We start from the raw sequence: 18,184 nt of genomic DNA, 5'->3' as shown, positions 1-18,184 counted from the left end.
TAATCATAAAGGCCTTTGTGAAACTCACCGCTAAATAAAACCTTCCGTTTTTAAAGAAAAGCTGAACTTTTTTATATAGTTTTAGATTTCAAACATTGCCATCTAAAATTGTATTTCAAGAACTGGACTTACTTTGTTCCTACTTTCTTCCAGATTAACTGTGTATAGGTAGCACCCCTGAGTATAATACCTTTGTTTTTGAGTGGTTTTGTTATTTAGATTTCTCAGTAACGTTTGAGAAATCTTTTCTCTGTTTCCTTTTAAAACAATGAAGAAGGGTCCTTAGTGCCTCCTCCAGTAAAAGTGGTTGAGTAGTTGTTGTTTATTATAGTGTAGACACCACTGAATATAATCAGGGTTACTCCATTAGCTAGCTGGGAAACCCTGAACTGCGTCACAAAATTTCCACATTATTTAATGATCATAATCTGCGTAGATGAACAACAGCCTGTCAAGCCTACAGTATGGCATGATCTGTGATTATCTTATTATTCAATGCAGGATATAAATATCAAAATCTACTGTACATCCCTACTCTGTTGCAGCTTCCAGTCTGTGATTCCAGTTTATAGAAACTAATTCTTTGGTACTGTATAACAGATGGCATGATCATATCAGTGTGAGCTTGGACTACTGTATGTTATTAGCTGGGTGGTATAAGCGTCTGGGATGCCCCTGTACAACAGAGATCATTGAATGCAGTAGAATGCAACTTGCAGTGTTGTCAGGAAAAGCCACCATCACTTCTGCAGTCGATGCTAAAGAAGCTGTGGGTATTCTGCAACAAAAATGGTGGGTAGACATGACCGTAATTGTTTCAGAAGGGAGCACGAACCGTGTCATTTCGTAGCAGTAGTAAAGACCAGTGGATTGACGGCTGTTAATTCTAAGTTGATTTTTTCTAAATAAGCGCTGTTAAGGCAACCTTGTCTATCTGACCTTCCCATTGTGAACTAATTCTGCTACAAAATTAGGTGGCGTTACCATTAAACTTGGAAAACTGAATGCTCAAAGCATTCAATGGCAAGAGCTCTGGATTCAAGTGCAATGCTCGTATCCTTATTTATTTTCATAATTGGAACCACTCAGTGTAATCCTGTTATTTAAAGGCAGCACAGTATTGACCAATTAGGCCTAATCATGTCTTAAAGCCAGGAAAGAAGACAATGTTTTTCATTCTGGGGTCATATTCCCTCTCTTGAGTGCTTTGTTAAGATTTTTAAAACATGCTAGACCATTGTACTCCTTTAATTTATTATGTATAGTTTTCATTACCTACTTTTCAATACAGTTGGAAAAGATATATACTTTTTTCAGCTTAATTGGTCCCACTGCTTTGCTTTAAAAATAAAAATATTGGTGGGGTTTAAGCTTTTTTTAATTAAGAAGAAACAGGAGATAGAAGATTTTTTTAAATATTCTTCAGATAAGAACTTTTGTTTAGAACATGTTTGTTTTCCACAACAGATTGTAAAATAATATCTATTAATCTTGGATTTTAACATTTTGGGGTTTCATTTTTAGTTTAAATTTTTCAGGACCTGAAATCCACTTGCACATGTATAAATTTCCTTCTCGTTTTCTCAATATAACCACAGCAGCTAATAAAACGTCCCTCCATCATATCACCTTTACTAATACAACCGTTTTTATCCTGCCTTACTTCTGAGAAGACAGCATAATCCAATTGCCCAAGAATAGAATATATAGTATTAGGATCAATTAAAAATTAAATCAACAAACTATGCCCACAATAGTTTCATTCCAGTTAAAAACATGTGTTTTTATGACAGCTGATCTACATACAGTATAGAAAGAAAAAAACATTTGACTTGTAGAGCAACTGTGTTCAAAAGAGTGATCTAGTGTTCTTCCTTTTTCTCCACCTTTCCAGCTGTATCTTGTGGGATTCCTGGACCTCCGGGCAATGGTACCTTCCATGGGAATCAGTACACTGTGGGTAGCAGAGTTCACTACCAGTGCAATGAAGGCTACCGACTGGAATCCACTCGTTCCAGCACCGCTGTCTGCCAGGAAGAGGGCACATGGAGCAACAGAGGACAGCCTCCTCAGTGCTTACGTAAGAAATCAAGATGTTTTATGTCCAAAAACACTTCTGTTTCTAAACTTCGTGAGGTGTATCAGCTTCGATAACAAGACTTAGCTTATTCCAGACTCCAACAAAGTATATTTAAAGATTAGCTCATTTTAAGTTTTTTTTTATTAAAAAAAGATTCGGCTGTACACAATCGATTTAATTGGAGTAAAGAATGATGGATAGACAGGATCATCAATGCCAGAAACACTACAGTAATAAAAAGCAAGTGGTTAATGTATTGATGGATCTCCCTTCAGGCTTGGATGTCACCATAGATATCCATTTATTTCTTTTGACATATCTAGAGCCATACAGTTCTTTCATCTAACCATTAGGTCCCATTTCAAGAGTTATCAGAAAAAATGAATATTGTGTGAAACTTACTTTTCCTTTTCCTTTTGTATTTCTACAATGCACTTTGTTAACTGTGAGATATCAGATACTATACTATTTACAGTATACTGTACATAATTACTGTATCGTTCTGATCTTAAACAGCTGTCAAGTACATTGAACAATTATTCTGCATGTTTAATTTGGCATAATACTTTTAAATATAAAACAAGATCTGTTTGGAAGATCTCAACTGTCATATATCAGAACCTAGTTAATTTCTACTGTATTCATTTATACTGTAGAATGATCTCACCTTTTAAGCAGTTGTAGATGTCCATTTCCATATATTATTTAGAATATTCACACCTTAACCTTGCATGCAAACTGTTAGCTACTTGTCCACTCCTAAGGAAATAAAAATTTGTAGTTTTGAAATTAGACCCACAGATTGTCAACAGGTAAAACCAGAACCCCTCAATTTGAAATTGTTTTATTACACAGAAGCTGCCTTGTGAGCCAGTGTGTAAAATATAGATTTTGTGGTTTACTTTCTGTATTTTTCTGTGAAATAAACTGTCAGTTAACACATGCCTATTCTTTGTTTACAGCGGTGGAATGCCCAAATATTGAGACCATCCTATCGGAACATATGGTCTGGAGGTTGATTTCAGGATCTCAGAATGAATATGGAGCCCAGATAATGCTAAGCTGCACTCCTGGCTATTTCTTGGGTGGTCGGAGAATTGTACAGTGCCTAGCTAATGGCACCTGGAGTGGAAGTGAAGAGAAAGCAGCATGCAAAAGTAAGGATTAGAGACATCTTATATTTGGATGGTCTTTGATTTCTCTCAATGCCATAAGAACTTCAGGGTCATAATGGGTAATGCTCCAAGGAATATAACAGTGCCCCCTCCATTACAAGGAATGTGGTACATCAGGAGGTTTTTCAGATATAGAATAATTGTATTTTTTTAGACAGAACTGACTTTGCAGACCTGTGAAAACAGTCTCATGGCATGCACTGCAACAAGAAAGCATCCTGGGTTGATAATAAACAGTGAATATCCCACTATTCCCACCAGTGATGACTGATTATTGTGGCATTCTCATTAAGTGCCTGAAAATGTATTTTTTCTTCAGAAAATGTGTGCCATTGGTGAGCCATTCATGTAGAGATTTTCCATTATAACGTACTATATAATATATAATAACTGAAGCAGCAGTGTGAATAAGTAACGGACGAGGATTAATGTTCTAGTCAAGTATATATATATTTCTAGATCAGCACATTTTTTCATATCTGATCTCATAACACAATCAGCATCTTGACTAAAACTGCACACAATATTCTAAATGAGATTTTATATTTACATTATAAAACCTTAGCACAAGTTACCTAAATTTAATTTGTCATATACTATATACTTAGGCATTTTGGTTTTTATTTCTTCCCTACATTTTAATGAGTGCAAAGAATCTACACAAGACACACTCGTATTCCTTTTGCCATTTGTGTGGATCATGTTTCACTTAACAATTATGTCAAACCAATCCATGACTAACCAGTCCATGACTTTATCTAAGTTATTAATGAATTCCCTTCTTGCTTTTTTTAATTTTAAGCTAACATTTAGTACTGTTATTTACAAGAACTGAGAGTACCTTGGTCCAGATTTTTACAGAACAAGGAAATAGATCTGAACATTGCAAACGAGGCAGAAGTACTGTAGTGGTAACGGCACACCGATTCTTATGAAATCTTATGAAGACCCTTATCAGGATAATATTACAAAAACGGAGTAGGCCTAAAAGTATATGATTTTGATTTTAGAAATTGCTAATGAAAGAGATACCATGGTAGCATGCTCCTACTATACTTAGTACCACCATCCACGGTCTCCTCTGTGTATTGTAATTGTGTTATATCTTGTGTATTCTTTTTATTTATTGTTCTTGTCATTCTGTAAAGCACTCTGAGAAGCCACCTTTAAAGGTGTTATATATAATAGTTTATTATTCTTTTATGTTATCAACAGTGGTGGTTTGAAAGTGTTTTGGAAGTTCAATTGTAAGAATTTTGTGTGTGTTTCCTGTTTCCTGTTTAATTTGTGCCCCCTTTTCTAAATTGGTAAATATGCCCATGTATTTGAACAGTGCCTTTATACCATTATATTGGAGGTTGGTGACCTCAGGAAGATTCACCAGTGGTGGAACCAAGTCCTCCGCAGCAATGAAACAAGGTTTTGTGTAGATGTGGTGCAGAAGTGCAGAATGATATGGCAATGGACCAATTGATTATTAGGTCAAAGTGTAATCGTTTTTGTAACTCAAGAGCTTCATTGAAGTTGTGGACAGCAATGTGACTGTCATTTCTACAGGTTCAGCCTGACATGAGAAATATTTAATTTAGAGAGACGTACTGTAAAGGTGTACACATGTTCTTGTCCCATTTTCTCTCCCTTCTGAAATCACATATTTAAATCGCTCTGCGTAGCAATACATACCGACATTGAACCTACTCCAGGTAACGGCAAGGACAAGGCAAGGTAACGAAGGACTACTTCATTTTCCACATGGCTTCTCTTCAAAGTAGCTTCATTGCTGTTTTCAGGAAGCACTGACAAGTGCTGAATATTGGTGTGCCTAAAACATTTCTTAGCCGCATGATACTGTACCACCTTTAAGGTATCAAAAATTACAAATGTAATACTCCAATTGCCAGGTCTGGTTATTTCTGCTCCAGGGAAGTTAGATATTTTTGAAAGAAATAACTACAACAGGCCCGTGATCTGTTTCTGAGGTGTGTGTGACCAGGTACAGCAGTGCCCATATCGACCACATTCTATTTGTTATTTGCAGTCATTTCTTGTGGAGAGCTGCCGTCTCCTCCCAATGGGAATAAGATTGGCACCCTAAGCACCTTCGGAGCCACGGCAATATTTACGTGCAACACTGGATACACCTTAGCAGGATCTCATGTGAGGGAGTGTGGTGCCAATGGGTTGTGGACTAGTTCTGAAACTAGATGCCTTGGTAAGAACAATCTGTGTATATTCAGTTAGCTTTCTAGATTTCCAATGGAAATCCCAACCATTTAAAAAAACGTATGTTTATTAGTTTTTATTTATTGGGTTTTATAGTTCTATTATTCTTTCATCTGATTCCTAGTCTATGTCATATAGTGTGTAACTTTTCAGTCTGCCCACAGAGATCTCATTCACATCTGTTTTAAATAGATCTGTTCCATCAGGAGATACAGTAGATGCAACAGATTTATAGCAAATGAGTCATTTCATAGAATTTCGTAATTAAATAGATACCCTTCAGCTACAGGTTTCAGCTTCAGATAAAATACTTTTTTAAAAAAATAGTGTATTTTAAATGACTTATTGCTGCCTACATTCTGGAATGCAGAGCAAAGTCTATCTCAATAATCCAAACAGCTGGAAGTCTCAGAAGTTTGAACTCTCAAACAGAGAAGACCACTGCAAAATAGAAAAGTCAGTGTCCCCTTTACCGAAGATGTTAGTAAAATAAAAATATTTGTAGATTTTGTGTCAGTGATTCTAAAATCGCCTTCCACTTTGGATTTTAGAATAATCTGAAATATCTATTTTTTTAATGATGAAGTCCATTGTTCTCTTAAAGGTGTTATTGAAAGACCTTGACAATTCCCCTCAGAGGGCTGAACATTTCTGCATGAAACTTTTTGTATCACCTTAATAGCACACAGGATTAAAACAGGAGGGAACATCTGAAAAGATATTATGCTTGTTTTTCTGCTCATTGCCAGACTGACTGTTCTTTCTAATGCTCAAAGTGTTCCGTTAAATCACAAAGTTGAAGAAGAATTTATTGAGAACCACAAACTGTGCTGCAAGCCATTTAGGGATAATATTTAACAATAAGGTACAATGTTATATGTATATTTTTTTATCCATAGCTGGGCATTGTGGGTCTCCTGAGCCAATCACTAATGGACACATTAGTGGTGATGGATTCAGTTATCGAGATACAGTAGTCTACCAGTGCAACCTTGGTTTTAGACTTATAGGCACGTCTGTTCGGATTTGCCAACAAGACCACAAGTGGTCAGGAAAAGCTCCTGTCTGTGTTCGTAAGTATTGTTCATTTCCATCTGCAAGTCCTTTAACCATTACAGAAAACACTGCATTGATGAGAACAGACACAGACTGTTGCGTCAGCCATATTGAAAACAATTCCAGGAATACTATGTTTAGCACAAATAATATTTAAATAGCATGTACTGTATGTTGGTCAAAAATGGATTTGGAAATATTAATAAAATGGAAGACACATCTTATTTTCCAAAATGACAAAGCCTGCCCTACATTGATACCTTACAGCATATTTGAACAAGTCTCTCTAAGGTTCTTGTGAGATGTCTGTGGTCGTTGATGCCTCACAGACTGTAAGTGTCTGTCAGGACAGAAGGTGGTCACACCTGCCAGTAGGCATCACTGATCATATCTGTGGCATCTTGTGCTTTACAGTTAGTCCAAGTCAGTGCTAACTACACTTGTTTCTTCTGCTTATTTTATAGATAAGTTGAACCAAGCAGGGAATTTGCTTTATGAACTTAATTGATCGCAGTATACTGTATATACTGTATCTCTCATTACTGTGTACGTACTCTGTATTTTATTATAGCGATAACATGTGGTCACCCTGGCAACCCAGCAAATGGTCGTACCAATGGAAGTGAATTTAATCTGAACGACATTGTAAACTTTACCTGCAATACAGGGTATTTACTACACGGCGCTCCACGAGCACAGTGCCGAGTGAATGGGCAGTGGAACAGCGCCCTTCCAATGTGCAGAGGTAAGCTCTATGGTTATTTTCTGCAGCGGTCAGAGCGATATTTTTATTCTGATAGGCCTTGCACTGTATTTGGAAAGAAATGCATTTGTAATCCATAGCAAAATGCTTGTTTTTCTTTTCCATCGGTGCGCCAAAGTGGCTTATGAATAGAAAATAGAAAATGAGGCAAATGCTAACTTCATCAAAGGCAGCCAAATGAGCAGTCATCTGCATTGCACAGTGTTACGATATGGCAGCCAGACTTTTTCATGATAATCTGTGATTCTAGACTCCAATTTGAATTACGTCAAACAATGGATAGGAAAAAACTAAACATACACTGTACATTTGAAATGTCATATCTATTTTCTAGAACAAATTAAATATCTTAAAATATATATATGCAGATTTACAACGTTATATTATAGAATTAAAATTAATTCTGATTTAAATTTTAATGTTACGTGAAGGTGATTTTAAGAAAAATGAGAGGACATTTCAATACTATGTTAATGACACAGACGCTTATCCCATCCAAGGTTGTACCAAGCAATTAGTTCTCACTACTTGTTTTGACTAAATCTGCATAGTGACATGTTGAATAAATGATTTAGAGATTCTGCTATAATTGTATATTCACAAATAGGTATACTATTATTAAGAAATACACTTTAAAATTACATTTATTAGAATTATGGGATCTGTTTATTTAGTTTTTTAAATATACTTTTTATATTTATAATATATTTAATATATAAATATATTTTTTAAAAATGTTTTTTTCCTTCTGTTGTCCTGACAACTTTGGGCTTGTTCTCATCAAGACAACAGCTGTCCATTGATTAATGTGAGAGCAAGTAGCTTATCTCCAAGACTTGCTCATATTTGTGACTGTAAAAACATACAGCAGCTTACTGTATTTGTTTTGAAAAATTGTCTTTTTGCGTTTTGAAATACATCTTGTTCTTCACCCCAGATGAGAAGTTGGGTACAGATTACAGCCAGGCAGAATTAGTATCCGTTTAGTGAAATGCGATGGTTATAAAAGGACATATAGCAGGATATGGTGCATTTTTTCATTGTCCCGTTTTCTGTTTCAATTCTTAAATGTTTGTACATATATTTTTTTGCAGTCTAAGGGGATCTTAAAAATATAATTTATTTATAATGTACAGTCTTTACTTTTCCAATATGAAACTGTATGACAGGCACGTTAAACAAAAAATCAGGCTGCATGAGGTTTAAAATTTTCTTTGAAAATTGAGCAGTGTGCATCTACTAAGTGAGCAGTATCCTGCAAGCAGCCACAGAAAAAGCTTGACTAATGTTAATCCATTAAGTAGCCTACCTCAACTCTCCTTGAAATGCATGAAGTAATTTTTCTTTTAAAGATGTTTCTAAACATCTTTCTAAGACCTCCTGCACAAGTGCTAAAAAGATTGTGAAACCGGTCTTACATCCCCTTTTCACAATTAGTGACGATAATGATTCTTAATAATCATCAAAATAGCTACACATAACCACACAAAATCCACAAGGTGTATTTCACATACTGTACAAGTGGAACAGACCTTGCAATATCAAGTACTGTAATTGCCTTTTGTGGTATTATGCTTTCAGATCTATGTAATCTATGCCACTCATGGACTTTGCTGGCAATCACTAATTACTTAATTGACTACATTCAATGTACTGTATGCATTCCCTGTTTCTGAATTAAGATCTTACAATTACTTGTTTTATTTAACTACCTGTATAATTGTATTGCTATTAACACCAAGGGAGAACATGTCAATAGCAGGTGCCAGATTATCAGTGTGTTTTCCCTGTCCCTGGAGGTTTAATTGAGACTGCCAGAGCTCATTTTCTTGGCAGCTGTCGCACAGTGAAGGAAATCTGTTGTGTTTCCCCCTAGACCTGATTTAAACTTTAGTCTTTTCAAGCGAAGGGCAATGACCAAATACTCTTGTCCAGTCAGCTGTACCAGGAAAAAAACACTGGCTTGTTTGCTGCTTAGCAATCTTCTGGCTTACAGGCAAAGAAGCAGAAAACTCATATGCAGAACCTTCGATTTGTATTTTTACTTAGAGTGGAAAATAAATTGGATAGAATTTTACAGCATATGTTCTGTGCTCTACTCCAGTATTTTATTAAGCAATAACCAATGCCAAGTCCTTTGCCGTTGTTCTTTTGTTCATATTGGTTAATGCACATCCTCACATTATAATTCAGTGGTAAAAATATATAGTTATTCCTGAATATGAATTGATATATTCCCTGGAGAAACTGATGCTGTTGAGAAACGAATTCACATTTTAATATATTTCTTCTTTCCTGCTAGGGATACATTTCTTGGTTCTTTTGTTTGATTTATAGATAATTCAGTTAAAATTACTCTAGGATCCCTTCAGGAACCATGCAATTTTGGTACAAATGTATTCCCATTACTTATTTCAGTTGTATTTATTTTCATCCTTTTTCTTTGTTTTACATCCAGTGTGCACTGTTTGGAAGTTCTATCACAGACTATATATACAGTTCAACAACAATGTGAATGAGTAAAATTATAGCTTTATAAAATATCTCAATAACAACTCAAAGACCTGTTAGATGTGATTGATAGATAGTGCTGTTATTGATTGTATTTACAGTATACTGTATGGTTTGCTGTACACTCTGGCATTTTTCTTGCTGTTTTCCATTTAAACGAACATGTCAAAAGTCCCACAGCTGCTGTAGAACTCACTCTATTGATCCTGCAGTTTTCCAAGTTTGCTTGTTACGATGTAAACACCGCATTTTATGTTGCAGTTGTAAACTGTTCAGATCCCGGGTTTGTGGAAAATGCTATCCGTCACCCTCAGCAGCATTACCCTGAAAGTTTCAGCTACAGGACCAGTATAATGTATCACTGCAAGAAAGGCTTCTACCTGCTAGGATCCTCCGTGCTCAGCTGCCAGTCCAATGGCTTCTGGGACAGATCTCTTCCTAAGTGCCTGCGTAAGTTTTTCCTTTACATTTTGGTGTCAAAATAGACTTGGTATTTGTTTTAGTTTACTGCATATATTCTTTTTTTTTTTTTTTGATTGACCAGATAGATTTATAGTATGTAAGTTCAAGATGAAGTTCTCAGCACTTCAGCTACTGCTAATATCTTGTTTTACATCTTGTTTTAACACAATTCAGACTTTTGTAGGTCTGTAATTGTAAGCTCATTGTATACTGTGTATTTTATATGTTATTATAGGTACAGTATTATACATATGGTAAGAAATTTAAAAGCTTTTAAATGTTCCATTAATGTCAGTGGGAAAGATTGATGTTTTCATGAGCATTTGCTTTCTTTATAGGAATCAAACAGATAATGTATTTATATATAGAGGGGATCAATAAGAGCAGTAATAATATGCTTGTCTGACTCTTTCCCATGGGAAGTCATGAGTGCTTTAGCATAAGTTCTATCTTATTGAGCATCGTGTAATTTGGAAACAAATGATCTTTCTGCAAGTGACTTTAATATTTTAATTGGTTTTGTTTTGACACCTACAACTTACTTCATTTGAGATTTTAGTATTTTTATTCCTACTTGTGAAACATCCATGTTAATTAACTTTCAGCAAATGAACATAAAATCACACATATTGTTGAATTAATCAAGGACATGCAAAATTTAAATTAACAAATCATATGCAACAGTCTGTGTAAATTTTTGTTTTTTTTATTTAATTTCTTTAAAATACCCTGAAACATGAGCTCCAAATCCAATATTATTATAAGTCAGATCTCATTTCAGGTATGTATTTTTCCCCCTTTAGTTAGCCAGATAAATAGAGGATTAGACAGTTTAACCAAAGAAAGATAAGTCAATTAAGAGCACATTTTTATTTACAGTGATGACTTAAAATGACCCCATAGCTAGAATATGAAAGTCGGAAAGACCAAGAGAAGTAAGACAAGCATTACATGTGTGTGTATTTTTTTATGATGTTACCCTTAAATGAGGGTAACACAATGACACATCATACACCCTCAGGTTCTGACCTGCAGAAGTCATCTTCTCAGTGTAATGTGGAGTGGGATCACTTTGTAATACTCAGATATACATAAGACAAACAACAGTGATCACCATGATACTAAATTCAAATAGTGAGCTTGTCATCTGCAGTCAAGATATTTCTACTTCAAGTCATGAGATGATTATGACAGAGGTTTCCTAAGCAATGGCACTGAACTGGACCTGGGGGCTTCTGTAAGCCAGGGAATTGTAGGCCTGAGGCAGGACATGGCCTGCTGGTGTGTGGCAGAGACTTGTGAGGTTCAGCAGGAGTTGAATTGCTTTGCTGTGGGCACTGTTGAATTCAAACACATGTACACTATGGTCCTTATCTGCCTGTACAAGTAGTGAAGCTTAATAATTGATCATGTCAGATTGGGGGGGGGGTATAAACTAAAATGATCATGAACTGTGAGAGTCACTTGTCTTTCAAGTTAATTAATAACCTAATGATGACACATGGTGTGTTGTGGAAGATAATGGACACAGGTATAATTTTATTAATGTTTAAGTAACAGTATTATATAACTTTGTTTTTTAAAATTACTGAAATAACCAACAGGATAAAATGCCACATTCTTTCCACTCTTTCCCCCAGACCTTTGAATTTCCCTTTTATGTACTCAGAAAACAAAAAGTTTGTCAATAACTTTTAAAATACATATCTAATATACTGTATGTATATTCAAATTGAAATCCAGAGAACAGTATATGAATAATACAAATGTAGTAAAATAAAGCTTAATAATGACCCTAGAATTTTCATAAAGAGTTTTTTTTAACTTCAGGTAGAAAACCAATAATTTACTGTACAGTAAGTTACTTACTGTGCATGACGATACAATTTACTCTAAGCAAATTGCTTTTTTTCTGGCAAGCACTTCTTTTGTACCTTGCAGTAGAGTTAACAGCTGACATTAAGTCTCAGTTAATCTGAATTGTACAGAAAATGTTACATTTCTGATTGTTTTAGTAGATTCTAAACTTTAACAAGTGTTCACCCTTTGGGGTTTCTGAGGAAATGAATTGTTTCTTACTTTAGAGTTGGAGTTTCTGACACTTGAGTTCAGACTTCTTTTCTTTTCTTTTTCTGCATTGCAGCGATTTCATGCGGGGATCCTGGCACCCCACCGAATGCAGTCTTGTCTGGGAAGATATTCTCCAATGGAGCTGTGGTGCACTATTCCTGCAGCAGAGGTCGGACATTGATTGGAAATGCGACCCGGGTCTGCCAGGAAGACGGACGTTGGAGTGGGTCACCCCCTTACTGTTCAGGTACCCTTTAAGCCCGTTTAACAACAACAGGCCTAACATGGCAGAATAGAACGTTTTGCATTTAGGTTCAGCCTGGAGCACAGGAATTAGATCTTCCTGGACAGAACTGGAGCCTACAAAGAAATAACCCTACTCAGAGTATACACTTGGTCACTACAAACACTGAATAGTCTGTGTACTGGATGAGTACTCTGGGAATAGTACTTCTTGGTACATTGAGCCCTGATTAGTCCTTTTGAATGTCTTCTTCCAAGACATTATGGTGCCCAAGTGGTCTGGAATGGTGACAGCTGATGAGAAACTTGGTCTGGCCAATTAGCCCCTATGCTTTTCCTCCTTGTACTTTCTCAAAAAGGGCTATTGCAGTGGAAGTGCTGACATCTCAGTTTGTAAAATTATCGCTTTACTCTTTCCAGGATTCCCTTCCAACTAGGAGGGAAGAATCAATCCTACAGGAAGTTTCTCTCTACCTCTGTACTAGGTTATTAAGAATGATAATAATGTAAACTTAGCCACTAACCAGACAGCTCTTTGGGGAATTCTCTCCTGCTTGTTTCGCCACTTTGTAAGATAAAAGTAGATTTTCACATTTTTGCAAGTTAATAAGTAGGAGAAACGGGCTCCAGAAAAACAAGTTCATAACTCTAAACATTAAAAACTTAGTTCAAGTTTGCAAATAATCCCTTTTATATGGAATTATTTAGGACAGATGAGCAAACTTTTTATCCCTGGACTCAGCAGACATGGTTAAAAACAGACTAATCTTTACAATAATGCATAAAAAAGAGGTGTTCACCCATTTCTTAGGAATCGGAGTGCTTTTACTCAGCCATATCTATTTTCTAATTCTTAATTATGCTGACTTGAGACATCTAGATCTCTTAACTTTAAATTCAACAGCAAAAACATCCAGCTTTCAGCTGGCAAGCTGGCTCGCACAACCTGTAAGTTAGCCAGATAACTGTTACATTTCAGCGAATCTCTCTGTAATATTATTATAGAGCACGTTGAGCGATACGTTTATCAAATTGTTACAGAGAGATTCGCTGAAATGTAACAGTCCGCACTAGAGTTCACTGTGGGGCTCTTCTTTTAATCGTTTGTACAGGTGACAGTCCGGGCTTCTGTGGTGACCCTGGCATACCTCCTCATGGCTCCAGGCTTGGTGATGAATTCAGGACCAAAAGCCTGCTGAGATTCACCTGTGAAGCTGGATACACCTTGATAGGCTCTGCAGAGCGAACCTGCCTTCCCAATGGCTCTTGGAGTGGGGCTCATCCAGTGTGTGAAGGTGAGCCTAATAGTTTCTAATAGGCACTCAGAAAGATCAACAGATGATGGGATTTCAGAAAAAATGACATACATGTCCAATATTGACCACAAAAATAACAGGACCATCATGATTAAGATTATCTAAGGTGCTTGTATTGTTCTAATGGGATCTTTATAACTATTTATTTCTTAGTATGGCCAGTCATTTTCTAAAAAAACACAGCAAAGAAAGCCATGATTTGATTATTTCACCTAGAACACTCATACTGTATGTACAGTATGTGGGAAAAAAAAGATATGTAATGATTGAACTGCAGTCATTTTTTTTTCTTTTTGGGGAAAAAAAAGTAGACATTACATTATAAATGATAAATTTGGTATCCCAACATAAATAATGTAAAATTATCAAAGGGAAACTAAAAAGACACTAAATGTATTCTATTATTCTATCATGTATTCTATAAAAATGGTCTCTATTTTTATGCTATCATAAGTCAAAATCATAAGACTGCAGTTAGGAAGTTAAGACAAACCAGTCCCAGTTTACTCCAAGAAAGCACAGAGGTTAAAAATGGCACAAACCATGAAGTACTGCAAAAAAGGTGCAATTATTTTTTCTTATTTGACTATAATAAAGGGACTTTTGAACCTGGCACCGAGACTTTAAACTGTAAGCATTCGGTTTTTATTTTTCTCTTTTTCCATCCAGTTCCCATTTGTTTGTCTGAACACAATGAAAAGCATGTTGCTATTAGTATGACGGAAATGTAACTTGTAAACAGCTTCAGCCTTCAGTGAATCATCATTGAGAATTAAGATGTCATATGAGTACTCAGAAATCCCTTTGCATGAGAAAACAACCATAGCAGGCCAGGAAAATCTAGGTTCTGGTGATTGAATTCAGCTTGTGTTTTAATCCTGCAAGCTCTCAGTGGCAAAGATATTGTACTGTAGATGAGGGCGCATCACATGACATGACATTTATACCCCACCCCCCGGCCCAATCAATTGCTAAAAATTGCACAGTCAGTGTTTAATTAATGCCATCCTGACTCACCAGAATTCTAGTCTACTTTAAATTGAGCCAAAATCAAACCTTTAAAAAATACTGATTTATTTTCTGTAACACTTAGTAAAATTTAAGTATTGTTATGCTTACAGTATAAACTATATTACTCATCTCTCTCTTCATCTCTTTCTTCATTGTGTCTTAATTATGGTTGTCTCAACTACTGCAGAAGCCTCAGTGTTCACTGTTCAGACACTGTTTTTTTTCTTATGTTTTCCAGTCAAAACTGAAAGACATGCTTAGTTTTATGTATACAGATTGCCTTGCACTGCTTTGTCCTTTCCTTTCACAAAGCCCCTAAACTTAATCCGGCATAAAATATCAGATATTAATATTTCAAACAAGGCAGCTGCAACAATAGCATCTGTGCCACTTTAAATGACAAGCTATGTTATGTTGGCAATGTGTCGGAATATTTTGAAATTTATTAATTTTATATGTGTTCTGAAGATTTTTTCTCTTTTGTTCCACTGTGAGGGTGCAATACAATTATTTTTCACTGCTTATAATGTACGATCGATAACATATCCCATAAGCATATCACAAGACATTAAACAGCTTAATCCATGGGCTGGAAAAACTCCTCAGTTGCAACATTCTGAATCACATATTTAAGCAACAGAAAATGAATCATTTTTGTACTTTTTATATCAATTGGGGTTGAAATGGGGTGGTTCTGCAGTTGGTCTCTGAAGCACTCCATGCATCAGATTTGAAATATTCCTCAATCCAAAAAATGTGAACCTAAAATGATCAAATCCATTTATAAATATTATTGTAAATTCATCTGCTTCAGTAATGTATCGTTTTAATGTAAATGTTCAATCAGCTGAAAAATGCAGGCCATGTTAGGGTTAGAGATACAAGATCCATCCCATTTTGATTCCATTTAAACTTCTGAATCCCTAGAAAATTATAAAATTGAGAGAATGTACCCATTCAAAAGGGTTATTTTAAAGTGTTTAATTTGAATCATTTTTGGAATACAATTCCTGAACAGTGCAGTACAATGTAAGCAGCAAAATGTGCCTGAAAAAAGTGCAGTTCGTACACGCTTCCTAAAGTTCGGTTTGGCCCCAAAATGCTGACATGAAGTTGAAAAAGTACTGTGGGAATACTAACCCTAACCCACAATGTTTTGGCCGTGGAGCCTTCTTCAGGTGTGAGGTGAAGGTGAGGTGAAGACATCTGAAGAAGGCTCCACGGTTGAAACGTTTTGTTTTCTTTCTTCTTTTTTGCAGCATAGAATAAACCTATTACTTGTTCCTTTACAATCTTCTAGAGCTCCAATCTTCAGTATTTATATTTCAAATTCACTGTAACTGTACTCAGCATACCAGTTAATGTGAGACTGTTCTTTACATTGAGCTTTCAGATACATATTCAAGATGTTGGTTCAGTAGCAAGTGTCCATGGCAGATTTTTAGGATTTGGGTTTTCTCATGTTTATAAAATGCATTTATGCTTTTATGCATTTGCAAACTTGCTGACATAGTGTTGTGGGATGATTTAACATTTTATATTTTTATTTTATTCCATCTGATCATATGTGTTTGACATTGTTTATACTGTATCTTTCCAGCGGTGTCATGTGGAAATCCTGGCACTCCAGCCTTTGGAAGGATTGTCCACAGTGATGGGATACTGTTTTCAAGTTCAGTCACATATTCCTGCTGGGAAGGGTACAAAACATCAGGTCTCACAACTCGCCATTGTACTACTAATGGAACTTGGACAGGATCTGCACCAGACTGCACAGGTGTAGTACTATTTCAGGAACAAGGTGTCCAGTAATGCAGATATGTGCAGGTACAGATGGGTTGGCACATTGGAAGAGATTAACTAATCTTTAAAAAAAGATATGAAATGTAGTTCCGCACTATGTTGTTCCTTAATTGTAGACTATGCTTATTACTGTATCTTGTTTTCTTGTCTTATTATTATACTGCTGATAATTGTCACACTAGCAATTACAGTGCCTTACAAAAGTACTCCTTCCTCTCCAGTGACATCCCTTAATAAAGTGTACACATCGTTTGTAATTCAGCACAATAGAACATCATTGGAAGAGGTGAATACTTCTACAAGGCATTGCTGAAGAAATCTGAACGCTATTAAATGCTATTAAATCTATTTAAAATCTATATTAAATCTAAACCTTTCCAAACATCTCTTTCAGGTTCTCTTCCAACACAGCTGTTGGAAGAGATAATGTAACTGCAGATGTACAGTAATACAAGTGGGCATAACCTATGGGTTTGTTTGTTCTCTTCCAGTGATCAGCTGTGGTGATCCAGGCCCAATTGCAAATGGGATTTATATAGGGAATGAATATACCTACAACAAGACAGTGCACTACCACTGCAACCCTGGATTCATCATGGAGCCAGCTGGGTCGTCTGCTTTGCTTTGCACAAAGGATGGGACCTGGAATCAAACCAAGCCAACTTGCCGAGGTAAGATCAAATGTTGAGAAGCATGACGGCGAACAGTCCATTGCTTCATGACAGAATTGTTTCTGACGGCGGTATTACCACCTTCTATCCTGAACTCCATTTCCGTGAGGCTGAGCCTGGAAGCAGCTGTAAAAGTGGTTTTGAAGGAATAGTCGACACTCAGTACCCCAGTATAGTGAGAAGGCCCGATGGGATGCAGAAGGTGCTATCCTCCGGATGAGATGAGAAATCAAAGTCCTGTGTTCCCAGTTAAAGATCCTTTGGCGTTGTTCATAGGGAGTGTAGGGGTATTGACGTGTTGACTCTCAGTGTCCTGCCTAAATCCCATTTTGGACTTGCACATGACCTACTGAAATTCCCCGCAAAGTCATTTCTCATTTCTCCACTTGATCTTCTGCGTAAGGAAGCCGGAGGTGTATAATGGGCGCTCGACATCACCCAGGGGGTTTCACTCTTCAGTGGTGGGATGAATTGTTTCTCCCCCATTGTGGGATCTTTGGGGCCATATAAAGTGCTTTACAAATGAAAGAAATTAATGAGACGAAATGCCAAGCAACCAAGACAAAGAAGAGACTACTATATGTGTGTTAGAATTTGAAACACTCCATAACAAAATATAAAAGATGTAGGTTTTCTTAAAGAATGAATGCTAACTATATGAAGCACTGCCTAATATACAATGATAATTACCGGTACTCAAAATTTAACAAGAGTTTAATATGTATACACAGGAATGACCCATCCTATCACTATAGGTAACATAAAGTCTTAGAGTTAACATGTCAAGTCCAACTCTTAGC

General features: G+C 36.2%; 1 protein-coding gene across 1 annotated transcript in view; it reads left to right on the top strand.

Moving 5' to 3' along the window:
• The window catches only part of csmd1a (CUB and Sushi multiple domains 1a), a 604,432-nt gene that overhangs the window by 572,879 nt on the left and 13,369 nt on the right, over positions 1 to 18,184 (top strand). The window contains exons 50-59 of the mRNA XM_015363222.2: positions 1,895 to 2,080; positions 3,043 to 3,237; positions 5,294 to 5,467; positions 6,378 to 6,551; positions 7,106 to 7,279; positions 10,070 to 10,258; positions 12,414 to 12,587; positions 13,696 to 13,878; positions 16,511 to 16,687; positions 17,205 to 17,384. Coding sequence (XP_015218708.2) covers positions 1,895 to 2,080; positions 3,043 to 3,237; positions 5,294 to 5,467; positions 6,378 to 6,551; positions 7,106 to 7,279; positions 10,070 to 10,258; positions 12,414 to 12,587; positions 13,696 to 13,878; positions 16,511 to 16,687; positions 17,205 to 17,384 — 1,806 coding nt within the window. The remainder of the gene's footprint in view (positions 1 to 1,894; positions 2,081 to 3,042; positions 3,238 to 5,293; positions 5,468 to 6,377; positions 6,552 to 7,105; positions 7,280 to 10,069; positions 10,259 to 12,413; positions 12,588 to 13,695; positions 13,879 to 16,510; positions 16,688 to 17,204; positions 17,385 to 18,184) is intronic.

Source organism: Lepisosteus oculatus, chromosome 17 (genome assembly GCF_040954835.1).
Source record: "Lepisosteus oculatus isolate fLepOcu1 chromosome 17, fLepOcu1.hap2, whole genome shotgun sequence".
NCBI lineage: Eukaryota > Metazoa > Chordata > Actinopteri > Semionotiformes > Lepisosteidae > Lepisosteus > Lepisosteus oculatus.
The sequence above is the reverse complement of the archived record's forward strand: the minus strand, read 5'-3'. Positions and strand labels throughout refer to the sequence as shown.